This window comes from Lethenteron reissneri, chromosome 58, assembly GCF_015708825.2.
Source record: "Lethenteron reissneri isolate LAM-NWPU_2019-01 chromosome 58, ASM1570882v1, whole genome shotgun sequence".
NCBI classification, from domain to species: domain Eukaryota; kingdom Metazoa; phylum Chordata; class Hyperoartia; order Petromyzontiformes; family Petromyzontidae; genus Lethenteron; species Lethenteron reissneri.
Window position 1 is genome coordinate 1,218,639 of NC_083836.1, and position 22,718 is coordinate 1,241,356.

Genomic DNA, 22,718 nt, shown 5'->3' on the forward strand with positions numbered 1-22,718 from the left:
AGGAGAGGCACTGCTCGCATTAATTGCATTGCACGAGAACATTGAATAACGTAACGAATAATAATAATGATAATACCATTATTTACCCATGAAACCCTCACCGAGCCTCGAGATTCTATCCAAGAGGAGCCTGCACTAGGATGTTTGGCCGGTGATAATTGTTGGGCTTGGAGACATGGGGAGCGCCTGGCAAATAAACCGACATCCGCGATGCTCGGCACTGCCAGATCTTGTCGACGCCGCGCAGCTCCGCTACTACAACACCTGGCAAGCCCTGCTGGTCGCCCATCTCAAGCACGAGCCGGCGTCGACCACGCTTAGCCCCCCCGTGATCTGAGAGGGTGCCTGGGCGCGGGCAGGGCGACCCAGCTCGTGGGCGCTCCGCGTCCGACCCCCCCGAGACGCAGCGCCGTCACTCAGCCGCTGCCACCGCCACTGTGCCCCCCCCCCCGCTCCCCCAGGGATGAGCTACGTCTTCATGGGCAAGGTGGGGCCGGACCGCGTCGGCACCCTCTCCCCGCACGGCCTCGCGCTGCCCTACTCCGCCAAGCTGCAGCGCACGCTCGCGCGCCTCCACGCCAGGAGGAAATGCTGAGCGCGTCGGCCTGCGAGGGTCGAGGTCTCACCGCTCCTGCCCCCGCGCCCCTTGACCCCCCCCCCCCCCCCGTGGCGGCGGGGGGCTCGCGTCGCTGTGACGGGTGGACGTCCGGCCGACGTTGGGGAAATCTCAAGCCGCTGCCGGTTCAAGCAGCATCCCCCCCGCCCCACCTCACAGCGTGCGCTTGCTTGCGCGCGGCCCACAATTCATTGCAGCGGCAGATCCAAGGGGGCAAGGTGATGGGGGGCAGCTGCCCCCCCCGCCGCCCATCTCTCCTCCCTTTCCCCCACACCTCTTGATACACCGAAACTTGATGTTGCGTTCAATCAATCAATCTGTTTATTTAACGTGGCAATATCGCCCCTCAATGAAGTAGGCATCAGAGTGGACATCACAGCGGAACGGGAACGGTAACAGGGGGCACGGAGCAGCAACTGGAATGATAAAAGAGACCCATCACGCCTTCGGCGGCTAAGGCCACCGGTAAATTGTAACCGCGCGCAACGAAGAGCATATGAAAGTTAAGTGGTAAATAAATAAATTAAAATCAAAGGGACGGTTTTTATTTTTTACTTTTAGACGTTATGGGAAGGCGGGTCTGAGTCGGTGCACCTCGCGCAGACCACAGAGTGGAGAGACACTCGGAGCGTTTCGGATGTCCGGTGGCAGGCAGCATGAGGGAGTTGAGCCTCCACTCGAGAAGGCCTTCGTGACCCCAGCCTTTGAATCAGACAGACCACACAGATGTTACCAATTGCCTTTAGAAACTAACCCCCCTTTTCCTGATGACAACCGCTTGTGTTGCGATCGAAACGTCGTAGTTTTTTGTTATTTTTATTGAACCTATCTACGTGACTTTACCGAAAGACCCAAAGAATATGAATTCCTGCAGTCACGAAAGCTTTAAGTCAACATTCTTATAAAAATATAAAATCTTCATTGTCCGGGAAAACCTGACTGGGGTCTCACTGCTGTAATCAGGAAGGGACCATTTCGAGATGGTTGACTAATTCCTGTTAGCGGAGCGTTCAGCGTGCGAGAGAGAAAAGCCGGGTGCCCGCAGTCAACCCCAACGAGGAGCGGTGACTCTCAGCAGCCCGGCCAACACGGACGCCGCAGAGCCCCACTTCCCGTGCTGCCATGTCCTGGGCCAGCCGGCGTGGAGCGGCGCATGCCGGGGCCTCGCTGGAGCCCTGGCTGACGGCCGCGGCTGCAGCAGGAGAGAGAGTTGCGCTTAAAATGCACGGTGTGGGGTGGGGGGGGGACACTGTTCCTAGGTCGTAACCGGGTACCCGATACCCGTACCCTACCCGATACCCGGCTACCCGTACCCGGCCGGGTACGGGTAGCCGTTTGCGACCCTGGTGCGGCCAGGTACGGGTACGGGTAGGCCGTGAGTCACTGGTGAGTCACCGTTTGTCACTCATTTCCCAACGTCTTGTCTCTTCTCACAATTCAAGTTCCTAGAATCAACCCACCCGCGCCTGCAACATGGCTTCATCCCAGAGGTCGCAATCGGGTACCCGTTTTCGACCCTGGTGTGGCCGGGTACAGGTACCGGTAAGGAACCAAAACCCGTTTGCGACCTCTGGCTCCCTCCCACGCGACCGGAGGGGCGCGTTCGAGCCGATTCCGACCACGGGGGAAAGCGCGTTGAGGCTTCGCAGGAATCCGTGGCTGGGGGCCGATAACCGTGGACGCTCGTGGGGAGACGAATGCGGCCGGGCGTCGTGCTGGCCACCCGCCCCCCTCGTGCGCCGTACCGGCCTTTGTCAGGGCTCGCTCACAGCACTTGCCTTTGTGTAATACAACAGTGGCATTCTCAGAGCTGGCCTGCAAAGTGGGAATTATTCTGCCAGTAGGGGCCAATGTTGCGCTCGCTAATCCAACTCGGTAATTTGTCGCTCGTTTTTTTTCTTCTTCTACAAATTTGCAGTGTAATAGGATGCCAGTGGCGGTTTTACGAGACGTGGTATAGACAATGTTGTTGTTATTATACTCACGTAAATCACCACACTAGCTTGGAAGCGATTAAACGAGTGGGGAAGGTGAAAGTTTGTGCAGCACAATGCCACGTTGGGTATTTTCAAGGAGCGTTGCACTCCGCTGTCGATACGGCAGAGGAGCGCCGAGTGCCTCGTGTTGAAAGCGCTCAAGAAGAACTCAAAGCCGCGACTCACATTTCCACCATCGACGAAGGTTTATCTGTGAATGGCGCACTTCACTTTACCGACGTTTTTCTTTTGAAACTCGGTTGTTGCACTGTATAAGATGAAATGAAAATAAAAATGTTAACTGAGAAAAAACACATTTTATTTTTCCGTCTTAAGGTGTCATTTGTTGAACAAAGCGGAACAACGCGAACGTCCAGGATACACCCAAAACATCGCACCTCCTGGCTCTCACATTCCTCCTCGAAGACGCCGGTGGTGGAACCATCAAGCACATCATCAGAACATCACCGTCAGGCCGATGCGCACCACATCTCCTTCAAGAGTGGAACATTCAAGGCACGAGCCGCAGTCGTGTAACTGTGGCCATGCAACCCAAGCTATAGACCGTCTTGTAAACCCATGGAGACACACCGACTAAAAGTCAACTTTATCTTTGACCAGAAGCGACCCGGCCACAAATGATATCTGCTCAACTTCGTGGCTTGCCATCATCATGCGGAAATGTATGGCGGCGGCCAAAATAATCTACACGCATAGAGATGCATAGAGACTCGTGGAGATACATAGAGACTCATAGAGGCCCACAGAGTCATAGAGGCCCATAGAGACCCATCGAGACATACAGACCCATAGATATACATCGAGATACACAGATAATAGAGAATCAGAGACCCATAGAGATACATTTAAGACAAGCCACAGTAGTGCGATTGTGGCCAAGAAAACCCCAAATTATGCACCAAATATTTAAACCACTGTAGTTCTGTGCTTCGACGAAAGAGCAGGAAGAGCAAAACCGACACGAACTCTCTCTCCATCTCTCTCCTGAAGCCGTCTCGTGGTGGCCAGCTGTGGGCCCTCGACCCTGGCACCGATAGCTCCCGAAGAACGCGTTGCGACACGTACATGAACAACAGATGATAATTTGTCAGGAGGCAAAAGGCGTAAGTTGTTCTACACAATAGTTTTTTTTCTTCTTGGGTCAGATGTCGTAAATATAAATGCGTAGTTAATCCAGCCACCAACACACAGGCTGATTCATAAGGTTTGTCACGTAAACGAAACGTGCCGATTAGTTACTAGTTCAGCACTTCCCGGTTGTGTGCTGGAGGGTAAAACCCACTACAACATTTACAATTCGAGTACCGTCACGTTTCGCAAGGTAATTACAACAGCAACAACAACCACCACCAGCATCATCAGGCGAGAGCCAGAGTCGTGGAGAAATCCTCCTCCTGGTTCGGTCTTGATTAGAGGTGGGGATAAGTGTGATGTCGTCACTGTGAGCCAAGCAGATGCGAAGACCAGGGCGGGGGGGGGGGGGGGGGCGGGTTAATCTAGTCATATCAATTACAATGGGTAGCTATCATTAGTTGGGTTATTCAGAGTCAATCAACGTACACAATGTAAGTTGTTCTGCAGGTGGTTACCGGTGAGTCAAGCACCGCGTGCCAACCCACGGGACTGACAAACACAGTTCTCCCAGCAACACTCAGCCTCTGGGAGGCAGACGAAGAGACTCCGACACCGTCGGTTTTTTTTTTCTGTTACCCTCAAGTTTTATTTCTAAAATGATATTGATTAATGCTGATAATCACGACATCAAATTACACAAAGCACAGTATGGGCACGGCACAGGGCATTGACAATGTATCGTATGTATCGTACTGAGATGTGCCACCACGAATCATGTAAATAAATTTGAGGAGAGGAGTCCAAGAGGGGGCATCGCACGGTTCACCTGCACGCTTTGGACACTCACGCTGCGCCAGCAATCATCGACGGCCACACGGAATCATCGACGGCCACGTGGAATCATCGACGGCCATTTAGAATCATCGACAGTCAGTCACGCGGAATCATCGACAACCACTCGTAATTATCCACCGCCACGCTGAATCATCGACAGGCATCCAGAATCATCGATAGTCAGCCACGCGGAATTATTGACGGCCACACGGAATCATCGATGGCCTGGAGGAATCGTCGGCGGCCACGAGTAGCGCGACAGACCGGACCGGACGCGCCGCTAGTTGAGTACAAGCTCTCAATCAACAAGCGCTGGAGATTCACCGGAGCATAGAATGCGCCGGCGAAAGTGAAACCTCGATATCTCTTCTCTTCAGGGAACACCGATCCAAATCCAACGTGAGATGTGAGAAAACGTTCAACCAGGGAACCACTGTAATCGTAGAATGTAGATTTTTTTTTTACGGGACTTTTTTTACGGGACAATTGGACGACTGTGGCTCGCGTCTTAATGTCCCATTCATGAAAGAGACGTGGTGCGCATCGGCCCGGTGATGATGTTCTGATGGTGCGGTTGATGGTTGCACCACCGGCGTCACCGAGGAGGAGACGGAACCGCCAAAAGTCAGCAGGTGCGATGTGTTGGGTCTCGGATTTGGGGATCGTTCCGGACGTTCACGTTGTTCCGCTTCGTTCGACAAACGTGAAATATTTTTTAAAATATTTCTTTCGTAGTTACTTGAGCTAATGTAGTTCGCGAGCGACGGGGCAGAGCGGCCGCCTAGTTGCGGGTGTGGTAGGTGGCGTACTTGGCGGTGCGGAAGCCCAGCAGGTCGCGCATCTCGTTGCGGAACTTGCCCAGGTCCTGACGCAGCTCGCTCAGGCTCTCCACCGTGGCCTGCTCCGACGTGTGCCGGCGGCGCCGCGCCGCCATGAGGTAGCGGTGGACCAGGCAGCACATCACCTTCTGGTAGCTGGCGGCACGGCGCGCACGCACGCTGCGCCACTCCTGGGGGGGGGCGACAAAATGACCACAGCGTGAACGCCGCTCGACGGTCCGTCTTTCGCGCTCGCTCGTGAGCCGATTTCGCCACGAATTTCTACGTGGAATGAACCACAAAGCCTCGCCGAGCGGAGACCCATGGTCACGCAAACAATACAGCACGATAGATACAGTGTAACCACGCATGACCATCGACAGTACGCAAAGTGTCTCACGTACCCCCTAGTGACGTCACACGTACCCCCTAGCGACGTGTCTCACGTACCCCCTAGTGACGTGTCTCACGTACCCCCTAGTGACGTCACAGGTACCCCCTAGTGACGTCACACGTACCCCCTAGTGAAGTCACACGTACCCCCTAGCGACGTGCCTCACGTACCCCCTAGAGATGTCTCCCGTGTACCCCCTAGCGACGTCACACGTACCCCCTAGTGAAGTCACACGCACCCCCTAGCGACGTGCCTCACGTACCCCCTAGAGATGTCTCCCGCGTACCCCCAGGGTGCCTTAGCCGAAGCCGAATCACGGAGCTCCTCGCCCCCCCCACGCCCCCTGGGGAGACTCACGCGGACGCTGCTCTCGCGCTTGGCCCTGCCGCTGGCGGTGTGCGACAGCACGAGCTTGCGCAGGCCGCCCAGCGCGTAGCACACCGTCTTGGGGTGCGGCAGCAGGTTGAACGGGGGCGGCAGCGTGCACTTGTCGTCAAAGTAGCTGAGCCACAGCTTTGCCCGGGCGAACTTCCACTCCTTGTCCTCGTGGTCCTGCTTAGGGGCGAGGGATGGCGGCGGCGGAATTAGCGGGCGAGGACGCTCGCTTGAAGGGGGGGGGGGTAATGCAGCACACGTTCGGACAGAGGCGTGCGAGCGTGAGACGGCGCGGTGGATCGGAGGTCAGGACGCTGAGCTGACGCCGTTGAGATCCTCGGCTTTTGGATCCAAGCCGCCCGTGACTAAACTGGGCTCCCAGTGAGTGCGACGGTTTGAATCTGGTGATCGGTATCTGCGCAAAACAACAACAAACCGAATCGCATTCGGTGCTGCACTTCATTCGCGTGAATTTCAGGTTTAAAATATATATATCTGTTTGACTCTATGTACGGTGCAAAAGAAGTTCAACATACACACATAGGACCAACATTCTGAGAGTGGACCCCTAACAGGTGAGGCATTAAAGGCCGCTCGAAGGCATTTTTTGGGAGACTCACCGCCGCTGGCTTATAAGGCCATGGCCGACTCACTATTTATTCATTTAAATCTCTCTCCCGCGGCCGATCCCCGGCACGCACAAGGGCGCACCGCTCTCGGCGAGATTTACAAAAGCGTTCGTCATCTGACGACGGCGAGGAAGCGGCACTGCACACGAAACTGACAGCTTTGAAACAGCCGCCCATCGCTGCGAGCAACTTCGCCACGCTAATTGGACACTCGTGTCGGGGGAGGGGGCGGGGGCGAAGGAAAGTTTTGATTCTGGCAACAAATAACCGCGCGTCTGGTTTTAGCGTCACATCCAGGCCACGCGCTGTGGTCGCGGCTCGAGCCGGTGGTCCAAGTTCAACACCGGGTCGCGTGGGGACTCGGTGTTTAAAGTGCGACTCAACCCTCAGCAAGGTCAAGGTTCTCCACCCCTGGTGGAAAACCACCCCCGGCATCGCCGCCTTCGTCACGGTGCCGACGTCGCGTTCGCGTCACCGACGCCGTCGACGGTGCCGCCGCCTTCGACTCGTCGTGGCGTTCGCGTCGCCCCGCGAGCACTCACAGCGATCAGCTGGAAGCTGTTGTGCAGCACGGCGACGAGCAGCTTGGCGAGGACGATGACCACCACGACGTTGTAGGTGCCCACGATGAGCGCCCCCACGAACGACTGCAGCTCGTCGGCCGTGGAGACGCGCGTCACGAACAGCGCCACGTGCGCCAGCGAGAACACGTACCAGAAGAGCGCCGAGCACGCGCCCAGGAACCTGCGGCGACAACGTGCGGAGCGTCACCGGGGCGTGAAGGAAGCGCGGGAGAGGTCGGGTCAGGGAAATTGGTTGGCCATCGCACAAAGACGGTCGCCGCATCGAGCGCTTTCAGATGCGCTTCTGCGGACGTCTGTTTGTTCTCCTTACCCCTCCATACCTCCGATTATCACGATTGGCTACGTACGGTGCGAAAGAAGTTCAACATACATGAGTATAGGTCTCTTCCCAGCAGCGTTCAGATGCGCTTCTGCGGCCGTCTGGAACGCTCTTCCGATATTAGGAAGTCACTGGAACTACGCGTTTTTAAATCATCATCTCGATTGAACTGCTGTTTGTGCTTAGTTTGTCCTTCCCCCGCACCTTAGATTAGCCACGGATAGCTACGTATGGTGCGAAAGAAGTTCAACGCACGGTACATGCATGCGCACGTACGAAACGTGTGGCGAACCAACTGGGACCCAGCGCCAACGACAGCAGCAGCGTCATCATTATCGCTGTCGTAACGCATCACCCCGCAAGCCTTCGTTTACACAGGGGCTGTGGGGGGTGGTGGACTCACCACGGCTTACAAGGCAGTGGCTAGTGGCTGACTCAATGCAGCTCAGCGGTATTTGTGGCAGTCAGTGCTATCATTTGGGGCACCGTGGTGATGAGATGTTAACTACCTCGCCTTGTGTACAGGAGGTCGTGGGTTAGATCCCGACCCTGACACCAGTTTTCATCTTCTCCCCGTGGTCGTGTGAATTTCTCTCCGGGTCCTCCGGCTTTTCCCTCCACATTTAGAATCGACATCACGCGTTTAGAGTATTTGGCTACTGCTATATTGTCCACGTGTTGATAAGCCCCTTTCGTTGAGCTGTTATTTGTGGCCAGGTCGCTTCTGAAAAAAATCTATGTAGGCTCAGTGGGCCTTACCTAATAAAAATAAACAATAGTTTATCGTTGTAATACCCAGACGGTGTCTGTGTTGTGGTCAAGCACACGAGTGGGCTCAGCGTGGAGTTACAATGTCCGTGGTGAGGTCAGTGTTGGGTCTGGGGTTCGTGTTTATCGCGGCGTGGGATTCGAATTTTGGCTTTGAGATGGCCGGGGTGGTGATGGCTGTGCATGCGGCCTGTGACCCAGCACTGAAGGCCTTACCTGGTCAAAATAAAAAATAGTTTAAATAGTTGTAGCATGCGTGCGTGCGAGCGAGGGCTCACGAGTGAAAGGTGTCGTTGCTCTGCCGCTCGCAGAAGATGCCCGGGCAGTCGGCGCCCTCGTCGGGGAACTTGGCGTAGAGCTGGGTGAGGCCCACGGCGAACGAGACGAGCACCAGCAGGTACATGCCCAGGAACTTGACGAAGTCGCGCAGCATGCGCCCCATCGAGATCTGCGGCCGACGCGGCCACGACAAGACTGTCACGTGAAAACGAAGACGTCTGCCCGCGCGTGCCAAAGCGTCGACCCCATTTGTGACCGATGAGGCTCCTTAAGATTTTTCCGTGGAATTCGGTCGTGAATAGAATGAAGCTGCATGGGGGTGAGGAATCCGATCAACACGTGACTGGCTTGTGTAATTATTTGTGGTTGGCCACATGTGTGGCTGCCTGTAACCCGGCGCTGTGGAGGCAGCAGCTAGGGTTGGTGGGTCACCGCACGGATGTTGCTAAACTCCCTTCCTGTGTGTAGGCTTCGAGGAGGAGCCATACCCTACACTAAACAAGTGGGAATACATCCACATTTGTGGAATCGAGTGTTTCCCCCTCGCACGCGTGGGTTTTCTCCGGGTGCTCCGGTTTCCACCCACATGTAAACACCGTCATACATAGAGGACTGAAGAGCTTGGGAAACTGTCGGTCGCGCGAGCTCACCGTCTGGCTGCTGCCTTCACGCCTGTCCGTGGTTCCTCATCGCGCCTGAGTCATCCTCTCCCCACGAGATCGAGCGAATACCGTGCGGCGGCGGTGCGTTACATTTTAAAAATTATTCTAATTCAAACAATCTTTTCGCTGGCGGTGGTAGGGTACCTGCAGGGGCCCCAGCATGGAGCTGGTGGTGTACATGAAGAAGAGCCGCAGGTAGCTGAAGACGTTGGCGAACGCGAACAGCCCCTCGGCCACGAGCGTGGGGTGGAAGGCGTCCCAGTCCTTGCGCTCGGCGATGGCGTGGAACTGCGGGACGGGGCGGGGAGACGCGCGGGCTGCGGGTCACCACGCGCAGGTTCGTGTGCCCTCCACAACGACAACAACATCCAACGTTTGCCAAGAGACGCGAGCAAGCTACACGGCCCCATGCTTTATTAAGCATGCTTAGATACGCACGTGGCGGGAGGTGTACGGACTCTGACCGTACGAGTCTCATCGCTCGCCGTATCAACATTCGAGGCTCCCCCATCTCGCCGCACCTCCGATTTGCGGTTCGAAAGAAGTTCAGCATACTTACATACCGCATGCAAGTGGCTTAGTGCGTTACTGGAGAAGGAAAAAAATCCCCATAAACGATGGCATGCCATACGTCACGGCGGTGCTATGCACGCGAAGGGATCCCTCCACAAAAACAACGGGAAATGGGAATTCCAAAAGTTAATTTCGTTTCCAGCCAGCAGGCATCTTCTTCTGGCTGTTCAATCGCCTCGTCAGCCAGGGAAAGGTCTTGAATTTACTTTGGCGCGTCCAGGTTTTTAGGCAAACCGCGACTGATGACATCACTGCTGCTGCTGCTGACTTATCAGACAGACGGCCGCGTCATCCATCACGGTTATGGCCTCCGCCTGAAAAGTTTCTACCACATTTTGCACAATAACGAAATAGATAGAAATTGTGCAAGACGCTCCAGGCTTCCCAAGCCCTGCAAAATAAAAAGCGTTGAGCTTGAGAGTGGGACAGCGATCGTTTGGCGCGTGTTCGCTTTGGCCAGCTGTCTAATACGTATTGGTGTTGCGCACGCCGGTGCAATCTCACTGAGCCTGAGAAGTATAATTTTATGCTGACCAACATTGTTCAACAAACGAACGTATTGGTGGTACACCGGTGGTGGTGTACCGTATAAAAAAAAATCAGCAAATTTTTCGCAATCATTATTTTCCCCGGTCATAAAATCTCGCGGGGTGGTGGTGGTGCATCAAAATCAGTTTCGTGATGTCTAAGCAGTCGGAAGACGGAACGTTTATACGTGCGGCTGAACACGAAGCTTCGGGGCGTGTTGCCGTATAGCAGCACCTCGCCTGGTGACAATTGCCTGCTCCATGTTCCAACGGCAACATTTGACTCCTCGTACCCTGGACTTGCTCGCCACCGTTCCTCGATTCGTTGCCGCAATAATTTCTTGGCGGACGGTGACCATCAAAAGATCGTGACTCATGGTGTCACGCGTTCGAATTGGGAAAGTAGCTGCGGAATCTAAGTGCAACTTCTGACGGAGAGTCCTGCAGCTCGCTCAAGGTCAACAGCGACATCGCCGGACTGTGTTATGGGGCCGGTGTGTTGTTATGCTGCACCGGTGCACCGCCAATATGTCGAGGCTAGACCATGCTTGAAGCTGCTCTATGTTTGTCCTAAATTAAAAAAAGGTCCCAGTTTTATTTAAACAAGAAATACAAACAGAGAGAGGTGCAAAAAGCACACAGCCTTCCCTGCGCATAATGCAACAACCATCAGCAGATCCTGAAGAAGTGCATTGTGGTCCTCTTGCCCAGGGTCACCGTCAAAGTGAATTTTAGTGAATGCGAGCAGCCGACAGGCCGTGCGCTGTTTAACGTGTTCCGTTGAGTGTTTGAAACTCTAAACTTTTGCGGGCCGGCGCTATTACTCACTAATGATGGGGCTTTTTTTTCTCGGTATTGACAGATTTTATTGAATGTGCCAGTCTCGGCCCTCTCCAGCTGGTGCCACGCGTGGCGTTTGTGATGTTTAAAACCCTCGTGTGTGTGTGTGTGTGTATGTGTTTGTGTGTATGTGTGTGTGTATGTGTGTGTGTATGTGTGTGGGTATACGTGTGGGGAGCGGCAGTGTAGCGGTTAGCGCGCTGCGCTACCAACCTGGCGACCCGGGTTCGATTCCCGCTCACGGCAAACACCAGTGACGATTATCTGAACCGGTTCTGGGCCTCCCCTAGGTCGACTCAGCCTCAAATGAGTACCTGGTGCGGTGTGTAAGCATCGCCACTAGGGAGACAAAGGCGGCCGGGCGTGGTGCTGGCCACCTACCCCCCTCGTTTGCCATTCTGGCCTTCGTAGGTGCTCGCTAACAGCACTTGCCCCTACAGTCTGTTAAGGCTATACGGGGGATCTTTGTCTTTGTTTTGCCACGTGCAGCGTGCGTGGTGGTGGAATCGCATCTTCGGCTGCAGCGTGGGCTTGCGTTTGACTCCGTGTGACACTCAGGAGCGTAGAGCTGTTTCCGTTCCTAGGCACTGGCAAAGCCAACAGGCACACGGGAACGCCACTGCATCGGATGTCCTTGGTGAAAACTGCATTTGAAGCACGGAACGGCGAAATTAAACGCACACGCCGGTTAAAGTTATATCGCCATCGATTAATTACGGTAAGCTACGCAAAGTAATCGTTATCGCCGTTGTGGAGAATAATTCGTAGCAAGATAAGAGGGCAAACCCGCCTCCTTCACACAGTACGTGTTCAAGAGAGGGCCCTTGCTGATCACAAAACTGGCAGGTCACCAGCATTGATTCCAGCGAGCCTGACTCACTGTGTGTCGAAGCCGCTCCAGAGATTTGCTTGTCTTGGCTTCAAATCACCCCGAAGATCGTGGGGGCTGCTGGGATGCGTAAGCGATAGACGGTTTAGCGAAGGAGAGGCTGCCTGCCCATCGATAGCGTGCAGAGCAATACTTGTGTCACCAGGAAGGGTTCACTTCGGCTCGAGAGGTTTATTCGAGGGAGTTTTACTTCGGGATGTTTGGGCAATTAATGTTTTTTTTATGCTGTGCATTTTGTACACTAATCTGAAGGAAGGGTTATTTATATATATATATTACACTAGCGCCTGAACCTATGGGCAGCAGCAGCGACAGCGCAGCGGTTAACTCACTGCGCAACGAACCCCGGAGACCCGAGTTCCATTCCTGGTCCCGGCTAACGTCAGTGGCGAGCGATAGCTGAACCACTTCTGTGCCCCCCACATCGCTCAGCTGTCCTGACCAGATCGGTGAAGTATGGCCAAATCCCACCACAATGGGCCACCCTCCCCATGACCCGCACAGCATTGGCAGGCCTTCATCCAGCAGCGTCATCGTCAAGGGTGAATTCGTTTTGTTCCCGACCGGGTAAAAAAATAAAATGTTCCTCTTGTTCCAGAGAGCGAGCGGCGTTGTTGCGGAATGACATCACCGTTGGGCGGCCCGCCGTCCCTGCCGTACGTTGAACTTTCTTCGAACCGCAACGTAGCCAGCGGAAGACCTGGTCAGACTTTCCACGCGGGGCGCAATGGCCCCCCCCACCCCCCACCCCCACCCCGTGGCTCTTTCGCGTCGACGGCGGCCCCCAGTCTTTTTAATCCGCCGAGTGCGCACCAAACACAACGCGGCCTCGCCGCGCGCATTCCGTCATTTGGCTGCCAGCTCACACGGCCGGCCACGGGAGGGATTTATAGCTCTCAGCCCCGCCGGCGGGGGGGGGGCGGGGGTGGGTGGGGGGCGCGAGGGTTGGGGTTGGGTGAGGGGGCACGAGGGTGGGTGGGGAACTGTGCGGGGGGGGGGGCGCGGGAGTGGGGGGGTGCGGGGTGGGTGGGGGGTGTGGGGTGGTGGGAGTGCGGGGGTGGGTCGGCATGGGGGTGTGGGTGAGGGGGGCACAAGGGTGGGTGGGAGACTGCGGGGGGGGAGGCGGTGGGTGGGGGTGCGGGGGTGGGGAGGTGGGAGGGGTGCGGGGAGACGTGCTCTGAATGTGGCTAAATCACGAGCCTGCGTGCTGATATTCGGCTTTAGAATTGCGTTTCGTTATTTACTGAATTGCTTTTAGCTCTGTGCGGCGGCTTGCGACCTCTGGGTGAAACGTGCTTCGTAATTGTACATCATCATTATTATTACCACGGCGCAGCGCCACCGCGCTCACCTTGCAGTTGGCGACCACCTTGAGGGTGAACGTCGCCACGTAGAGCGAGTTCATGACGAAGCTGAGTTGGTTCCGCGACTCGGCCATGAAGTCGTCCAGACTCTCGTACCAGAGCTTCTTCACGTCGGCCCACAGCAGCCCTGCGCGTCGACCCCCCCCCCCCCCCACACCGCGGGCCGAGGGTCAACGGAGGAAGACGCCGGGGCCGGGACGAGGGCGGCAGCGCAGGGCACGTGGGAGGGGGGGGGGGAATGCACGAGATAGTGACACAATCAGCAGGTGACATTTGGCACCCGAGTGGCATCACCGTGATAACGACGACGACGACACTCGTCGCCAGGCTTGTTGCCGCGACAACGACGAGGACTGCGCACGGAGACGCCGCGCGGAGCCCGCACCCACCGGCCATCCACATGATGATGAGGTAGTCGACCAGCTCCAGCGCGGGTCCCATCGTGTTCTTCTTGTCCTCGTTGTACACCAGCGAGTAGTGGTTGAGCAGCAGCAGGAAGGTGAAGTACGACGCCCCGTGCGCCACGAACTTGGTGAAGGGGGCGTGCGCTACGCGGCCCAGCCGGGAGCGCGGCCCCAGCAGGTAGGCGAGGGCCAGGCCCGGCCAGGCGAGGCCGAGCGCCAGCACGGTGAGGCCCTTGGCCACGGCGTGCCGGCGCCGGTACCCCGACACCTCGCCGTACCACACCGTGTTGAGGAACTGCTGGCAGTTGGACTGCGACACGAACTGTCGGGCGGCCCAGGGCCCAAGCGAGTTGCAGACAAACGACAACAACAACAAGATTTCTATTTCGTGGTTCTTTCGGTAAAGTCACGTAGAAGGGAAATAATAAAATAATAAAAAATAAAACACAATAAAATAATTCTCACGACGTTTCGGCTACAACGCAAGCAGCCGTCCTCGGTGACTTTACCGAAAGAACCAAGAAGATGAACGACAAGATTGTTGGAGGACAGTCGGGGCGAGTGGACGTCGAGGTGGTCCTCATCTGTTGACGGCCCTGAGCCAGCGGTGGGAGCGTTCCGCATTGATGGGGGGGGGGGGGGCGAGATGATTCGCGATCGCTCTTCGCGCGAGGCCTCCGGTGGAAACAGCTAAGCGAGTTTGTGTCTTCTTGGTTCCTTCAGTAAAGTCACGTAGAAGGGAAGTAATAAAATAATAAAAATAAAACATAATAAAATAATTCTCACGACGTTTCGGCCACAACGCAAGCAGCCGTCCTCACCTGAGAATTATTTTATTATGTTTTATTTTTATTATTTTATTACTTCCCTTCTACGTGACTTTACGAAAGAACCAAGAAGATGAATCCCTGCAGTCACGAAAGCTTTAAATCGAGTTTGTGTCGTTAAGACCCTTCGCCGCCTGACGCGCCCCAAACAAATTCAACTGTCGCGTCCGCATGCGTTTGCCTGTGGTTCCTCCTCCATATCGGTCGTGCAAATGAGAACTCCTCTCCTGGTCTCTCGCGTTCTCACCTGGGTCAATCAAAATCAACTTGTAACCTGAATAAACGAGACCACTCTGGCATCCTCTGTACCCCGACGGCGTTCGTTTGGTGCTCGCGGAGCTGCATTGGCTTCCGGGTTGCCGAACTAATACATGAGGTCATCACACTCGTGACACACAAAGCGCTCTCGCCACAAATGAACCACGGTACCTTGCTCATCTTGTCAAGGAGCATAAACCATCACGCAAACTCCGGTCATCGGCTGGGACATCGAACAATGAAGATCGCCACATGGGGCGCTTTAAGATGCGCCGTCTGGAACGCTCTTCCTTCCGATATTAAGAAGCAACTGGAGCTATGCAACTTTTAAATCTGGATGGAAAGCAATTATTTCTTTAGAACTACTTTTTGTTGTTTAGTTTGTTGTCCTTCCTCCTGCTCCTCCGACCAGCGCGGTTGGCTACGTACGGCGCGAAAGAAGTTCAGCGTACACACGCCCATCCGTGCGTGCGTACGTGCGTACCTCCTTCTGGTCGTACTTGATGGCCAGCTTGAGGCGGCTCAGGTTCATGCGCTCCTCCAAGAGGCCGCGCTTGTCCACGGGCTCGTCGCTGGCAGTGTGGTTCAGGATGGCCTCCAGCTCGCGGGAGTTGCGCGCCTGCGCCAGCAGGTCCTTGGCGAAGCTCTTGCACTGCTGCGCCAGCTGCTCGTAGTCGTTCCTGGGCACAGCCACGTTCCCGCTCAGCCGGCTCCGCGCTGCTTCGCCCCGAGGATTTCCCAATGCTCACGGCTCGGACGTAAGAGGTCCAACCCGCGATGAAAACAACGGGGGCTGTTGCCCGGCCGCGGTGGCTACGCGCGCGCACGTGTCCTGTGATCCAGCCTCGACTATGCTGAGCCACGTGCTTCTCAATCCTCACCCCTAGGCCCTTTACTCTCGCACTCCGCGCCGCGTCCCACCCCGCGCTGGGCTGACCTGAACTCGACCTCGACGAGGCTGAGCTCCTTGAGGTCCACGCTGAGCTCGAAGGCGCGCAGAACGGGGTCCTCCTCGGTGAGCATGATGAGCGCGGGGCTGGCAAGCGCTCGGTAAATGTCCAGACGGAACCTGCGATCGAGGGGGGTGGGGGGGGGGTTGGGATGCGGGTAGTCAGCCGGACTGAATCCTCGGCAAAGAACGCGACGGGCACCGGCGTTTTTACGCAAGCGGCGAAAAAATATTTCACCGGGAGTGTCGCAGGCTGTCCTTGCGGTTCTTGGCCTGGCAGATGCAGCACTCGCAGCCGACGGCGTGCGGCCTCGGCAGCGAGATGTCCTGCTTGAGCAGCACGGTGAGGATCTCGTAGTTGTCGCGGTGCGCGGCCAGGATGACGGGCGCCACGTCCATGCTGGTCGAGTACTCGGGGTTCTGCATCTTCTGCATGAGCTTCTGTGTGGCGAGTGGCGCCATCGCGTGGCGGAAGGGGGGGAGACGGGCGTCGCGGGATCAACTCCACGCCTGTCAACCCCTTATCAGTGCACTACCTTATTGCAGACCCAGCTCAGACCTTATTGGCCTTATAAATCTCAACGTTTATCCGACAAAGTCCCATCACAAGGACACAAACAAATAGACACGGGGTTTTTTTTGCCCGTATTGAAACGGCTGTATGCCGTATGGACCTGAAAACTCAATTTCCCTGTACAAAAATACGGGGCAAATAGTATGGGTTGCCAGGTATGCAACTCCACCCTCAATATATTACTGTACATTACATACATTATTTGTATTTAACCAGGTAAGGCCCATTGAGCCACATAGCTCTTTTTCGGAAGCGACCAGGGCCACAAATGATAGCCCAATGCAATAGCTTATCACCATCACGTGGACATTCATGGCAGCCAAATGCTCTGAACGCACGTTGAGGGGCGGGTGGGTGGAGGGGTTGGTGGGTGGAGGGGCTCACCTCGATGGTCGGCTTGGAGGCGCGGCGCGGCCGGTGGTTGAGCAGAATGTCCACGGCCCCCACCACACCGGCGTCGATGGCCACGAGCAGGGCGTCGTTGGCCTGCTCGCCGTCGACACAGGGCGCGAGAGCTCGTGGTCAGCATTGGCGGCCATGACTTAAAGTCGGACCGGACTGCACCCTCACCCTCACCCCCCCACCCGTGTGTCTCTGGTGGCGGGGTGAATTCGCCCGCTCGCGACTCGATAATTCGTCGCTTTGCACAGGGCTGCGATTGACTTCCCTGCTGCTGCTGCTGTTTCAGATGCGCTTCTGTGGCCACCTTCGAACGCCCTTTCTTCCTTCCGATATTCGGAAGCCACCGGAGCTCTGCACTTTGAAACCATCATCGAGATTGAAAACTTATTTCTTCAGAAGTGCTTTTAGTGTTTAGTTTGTTGTCCTTCGCCCCGCACCTCCGATTATCGCGGTTGGCTCCGTACGGTGCGAAAGAACTTCAACGTACGGTACCTACATCTCTGCGTGTTATGCAAGGCGCTCTGAGTGGTGAATCACGAATCACCTGCACCATCCCCAATTGTTTCCTCTCGTTACTCCTGCTGCCCTTCTCCCGACGGTGACCCCTACCGCAGCGCCCTCAACGCACGCTATAAGAGTTGTCGTGAGCACCGAACGTGCGAGTGGACCGCCATCGTCGTCATCCATTCATCGTTTTACGACGACGAGGATCACCGCGGGAAGCGGGAACGCGAGCGGGAGGAGGAGCGAGGAGCCGGATGGAGAGACGGCGGTAGCGCAGGAGATCTCGAAGGGACGAGGAGGGAGAGTGCCCAGGGCAAGAGACACGCGGCAGCAATCCATGAAGTCCTCGACGTCGCCGACGAGCGGACAAGAAGGGACACGTGCAGGTGTTGGGGCGCCGCGGTGACACGATGTTAATTCGCTCGCCGAGTATACAGGAGGTCGTTTGGATTTTTATCCGGGTCTTCCGGTTTTCCCCTTCACAGTTAGAATCGACATCGCGCTTTTAGAGTATTTGGCTGCTATACATGTCCACGCATTAATAAGCCACTTCGTTGAGCTGCTATCCCTTGTGGCCAGGTCGCTTCTGAAGAAGAGCTAGATAGCTCAGTGGGCCTTACCTGGTAAAATAAAAAATCGATTTTTTTTTTGTTTAATCAGAGGTGCATTTGTGGCCAGGCTTCTAAAAACGAGCTATATACCTACCTCAGTGGGCCTTACCTGGTCGAATCAATCAACAAGTATAAGTTGAATCGGGGTAGGTGTTGGGGGAAGGGAGGCTCGATTGCCGCGGGTCCGAATCGTCGCCGTCACCCTGAGTGTGGCCGCACCTGGCACGAGTGCTGCAGTAGCAGCACGAGCACGTCCAGGTTCTCGTTCTCGATGGAGATGTTCACGGCGCTGCGGCCCAGTACGTCCAGGCAGTCCACGTTGAGGCCCGAGCGGCCCCGCTCCTCCAGCAGCCGCCGCACCATGTAGTAGTCGCCTGGGGGCAGCACGCACAGCGGCGGCCGCGGCGGCGGAGTCAGCCTCGCGGGTCACGCAAGGAGGCCGCGGTCGCAGCGGGAGCTCATCCAGCGCATGACGGGGTTAAAGAGCGCGTGGCGGTGTGCTGCTGTTGCTCGCAAACTGCACGTGGCAGGGCGCTGCTGCTGCTCGCAAACAGAGCGTGGTGCTCGCAAACAGCAGGAATGGACAACCGCTACCAAGCGCGTGCCATGTGACCACCACACTGCATGGTCTGATGCTCTCATCCTGCTCTAGGCCACGTGGAGGTGTCCTTACTCACTTACTGAGCACAGCTGCTGCTGTTGCTGAATACACTAAGCATGACCAGGACGGGCAGGAGATCTTGATGGCGGTGCTGATCGTCACCCCTGCCATGCAGTGCGGTGCTGCGAGTTCTCCGGTTTTTTTCCCGCATGAAGAGAAACTCTCAACGGTGGGATTGACCAAACATCAGAACTCAGTGAATATTTTCTTCGTAATTTTTTTTACAATAATTAGCTAATTGGGTGGCTTTCATTACCCTCGTGGATAAATAGAGAGGAACAATGGATTTTTACACTCCATTGTTTATGTATTCCCCAGGATTACAAACACTTGCCAGTCACCAATGACTCCAGAAGATCCAACTCGCTCATATGCTTTCTCACTTAATTTAATTTTGATGAATTATTCACCGGACATATATAACGTGAACGATCTGCACAGATAGGCTTCATAATCTGGAGACGTTGTAACGATCGATAGATCCTCGAAGGATGTTGGAGATTGCAATCAATCTCCAACATAGGTAGGTAAAGCCCTTTGCCGTGGGGCTGATCAGCGGAAAGGGAAACGATTCAAGTCGAAAGAACAGTGGGACATTGAAAGCACAGTGGGGTAACCTCTATTTTGATTTGAAGCTTTCGTGACTGCAGGAATCCATACTCTTTGGTTCTTTCGGTAAAGTCACGTAGTTAGAAATAAAATAAAAACAAATCACGTTTCGATTGCAGCACAAGCAATCATCATCAGGTGGAAAAACCACAGCAAGATTTTTTTTTGTTTCAAAAACGTCGTGATTTGTTTTTATTTTATTTCTAACGACGTGACTTTACCGAAAGAACCAATTTTTGAAAACCCAAACCAAATAAAAAAATATATTCCCGATGAGCCTTTGAAAGCCACAGATCCTGCCAGTGTAGCGGACAGGCACAACCTGTTCACGATGCCACCGAGTGGCGTTGAGCTGTCAACCCGGCGGACGCGACTTCTGATTCCCGGCCAGGGCTACCGCGAGCGGCGAGCGGTCCCGCACCCGCGCCGGTCGGGGTGGCCAAGTTTGGTGAAACGGCGCGCGCTCTTGAGTCTTCCCCAAACACGGCGCGTTGGGAGGCGTTCACCCAGCGGCGGATTGGTGCGGGGCCGCAGCTGCGCATCGTTCCTGTGTGAGAGCAAAGCACCTTTCTCGCAGGCGAGCAGGAAGATCTTCTCGTCGATGGTGGTGTCCTCCTTGACCTCGCGCATGTCCTTGAGGTTTAGAAACTTGTCGGAGCCCGGCTCGTCCCGGCTCTGGTAAAGCCCGGCCATCCCCGCACCGCCGCCGGCCCTGGCCACGAGCATCACCGTGCGCATCAACCACTACCATCATTGCCATGGACACCACGACAACCACCACCAACTCAACCACCACCATCGGCATGGACACCACGACAACCACCACCAACTCAACCACCATCATCATCGCCATGGACACCACCACAACCACCACCAACTCAACCACCACCATCATCGCCATGGACACCACGACATCCACCACCAACTCAACCACCATCATCATCGCCATGGACACCACTACAACCACCACCAACTCAACCACCATCACCATGGACACCACGATAACCACCACCAACTCAACCACAATCATCATCGTCATAGACCCCACTACAACCACCAACTCAACCACTACCATGGGCATGGACCCCACTAAAACCACCAAAGAGAAAGCTCCCCCGTATAGCCTTAACAGACGTTTGGGGCAAGTGCCGTTAATGAGCACCTATGAAGGCCGGCACGGCACGTGAGGGGGTGGGTGTCCAGCACCACGCCCGGTCACCTTTGTCTCCCTAGTGGCGATGTTTACCCATCACGTGAGGCACTCATTTGAGGCAGAGTCGACCTAGGGGAGACCCAGGACCGGTTCAGATAATCGTCACCGGTGTTGGCCGTGAGCGGGAAATCGAACTCGGGTCCCCGGGTTTCGTAGCGCAGCGTAGCGCGCTAGCCGCTGCGCCACCGCTCCATACCACATCCACCAGCTGCCGCATGAGCGGCTTCCCGCACACGAGGAGGTGTTGCTGTTGTTGGTGTTGTTGTTGGTGGTGTTGGTGTTGGTGTTGTTGTTGATGGTGGTGTTGTTGGTGTTGTTGGTGTTAGTGTTGTTGGTGTGGATGTTGTTGTTGGTGGTGTTGATGTTGTTGGTGTTGTTGGTGGTGTTGTTGTTGGTGTTGTTGGTGTTGTTGTTGGTGTTGTTGGTGTTGGTGTTGTTGGTGTTGTTGATGTTGTTGGTGTTGTTGGTGTTGTTGGTGGTGTTGGTGGTGTTGGTGTTGGTGTTGTTGGTGTTGTTGTTGGTGTTGTTGGTGTTGTTGGTGTTGGTGTTGTTGGGATTGTTGTTGGTGTTGTTGTTGGTGTTTATATTGTTGGTGTTGTTGGGGCATTTCGAGCCGTCTCGACCTGCGCCGTTCCTCCTCTGGACCGCGTGGGCTCAGTCGAACCCCGCCGCGTAACGTGGAGTGGACAAACTGGGCACAGCCACACACACGTATACAGCGCAACGCTGTGTGTACACACGCAGGGCACACGGTGGTCGGCGCGGCAATAAACCAGCCGTAGAATCAAATTAACGCGATATTTCAAATCGATTCAGAGTGCCGACCATCACGACATCGACGATCTCGCACTCCAGTTGCGATGTTGAGTCAAATCGGTTGCAAGAAACCAGTTTATATCCTCCAAACGCGACGGTACAGCAGCGCTGAATACTGAAACCCACGTCCAGACCGGAGTAAAACCCCGGCACAGTTGATGAAGGTTTGTTTAAGGACGGCCCACGGTTGTTTATACGTACTGCTAATGCCGCCGTGACGAGCTCGCATCTCACAGCGCGGGAGCATTGAGTGGGTGCTGACATTGGCAAGACGTTTCGGCCACGAACACAATCTTAGGTGCCAGAATTCGCCGCAGAGACCCAGTCGCCAGCGCTGGTGGTTACGTTGCCTTCCATGTGTTTTGATGACGAGTACAGGACGTGTTGTCACGTGCTGCCAGGCGCATCGGCATCAGCCAGCTGACCACCGATGCCACCGTACATGATGTGAACAGCATTGGCAAATCAACTCTTGGGTGGGTGGCGCAGTGGTGAACGCGCAGCGACTGTGAACCCACGCCAGCCCGATCTGGATTGTCGGCCACGGCTAACCTCAAGTGGCCAGCGATGTCGGAACCGGTCCCTGTGACCTCGACTCCCCTCCCTTCACCAACCCGCAATGACCATCGCGGTTAATTATGATCAAAACAACATCAATCCCCATGTGGCATCACAGCGTGTGAAGGTGTTGATCCAGCGCGGATTTAACACGAAGAAGGGCTTCCGGGCGTTACGACCCACAGCCGTGTCGCGGCTCCGCGTGACATCCGCGCTGCGTGACAATAACAACGTCGATGGCGTGCAGCAGCCCGCACCGCGCAGCTCGGCCGGCCTGTGTACCTCAGCTCGCGTCCAGCAATAAACACGGCGGCTCCCGGGCCCGCTGCCTGGGCATGCGGGCTGGAGGTCGCCCTTGGCTGATAGGGGAGCTCTCCTAGAGCTCCGTGGCGCTCCGTGTCGGCAGCGGCGCCACCGCGGAACGACCAAAAATCCCCCAAATCAACAAGAGAGGTAAGCACACACAGAGAGAGAGAAACGCGAGCAAGGGGCCTACTCGCTCGCACCGTCACATCGGCAGCAGCAGTAGCAGCAGCGCCTCCAAGCGAGCGGAGCGCGCAGTGCGGACAGCGCTCGGCTCGCCGCGGCGCTGTCCACGGCGCGGTGGTGCTGAGTTACCTCCCACAACGAGTCCCCTTGCTATGCCGCGTGGGAAACGCAATAGCCCATGGAAAGCACACCACGTCATAAGCACGCATACGTGTTTGCATTATAATAATATATTGAACGTTTGTGATCTAAACCACTCACTACTCCCTCTCCAGGGAAACACGAGACAGCGTACAGAGCG

The 22,718-nt window shown here is 55.6% G+C and overlaps 2 protein-coding genes across 7 annotated transcripts in view; one reads left to right on the plus strand and one right to left on the minus strand.

Moving 5' to 3' along the window:
• LOC133357403 (procollagen C-endopeptidase enhancer 2-like) overlaps window positions 1–2,913 on the plus strand; it is a 29,503-nt gene extending 26,590 nt beyond the window's left edge. For all 3 annotated transcript variants that reach the window (XM_061575320.1, XM_061575321.1, XM_061575319.1), the window contains exon 9: window positions 462–2,913. In XM_061575320.1, coding sequence (XP_061431304.1) covers window positions 462–595 — 134 coding nt within the window. In that variant the 3' untranslated portion in view covers window positions 596–2,913. The remainder of the gene's footprint in view (window positions 1–461) is intronic.
• TRPC1 (transient receptor potential cation channel subfamily C member 1) lies at window positions 2,892–22,507 on the minus strand. Of its 4 annotated transcripts, none has more exons than XM_061575317.1 (14): window positions 22,211–22,507; window positions 19,908–20,053; window positions 18,291–18,445; window positions 16,939–17,040; window positions 16,219–16,421; window positions 15,969–16,100; window positions 15,516–15,711; window positions 13,932–14,268; window positions 13,530–13,669; window positions 9,494–9,637; window positions 8,687–8,856; window positions 7,280–7,481; window positions 6,091–6,288; window positions 2,892–5,530 (listed from the first exon to the last, which is right to left on the minus strand). In XM_061575317.1, exons 2-14 carry the CDS (start codon window positions 20,032–20,034, stop codon window positions 5,303–5,305), a joined length of 2,334 nt encoding a protein of 777 aa, XP_061431301.1. In that variant the 5' UTR covers window positions 20,035–20,053; window positions 22,211–22,507; the 3' UTR covers window positions 2,892–5,302. The 4 variants fall into 4 exon arrangements, with proteins under 4 accessions (XP_061431301.1, XP_061431300.1, XP_061431299.1 ...); XM_061575316.1 differs by having other exon boundaries at window positions 6,091–6,285; window positions 22,112–22,507; XM_061575315.1 differs by having other exon boundaries at window positions 22,112–22,507.
• Window positions 22,508–22,718: the final 211 nt, after the last annotated feature.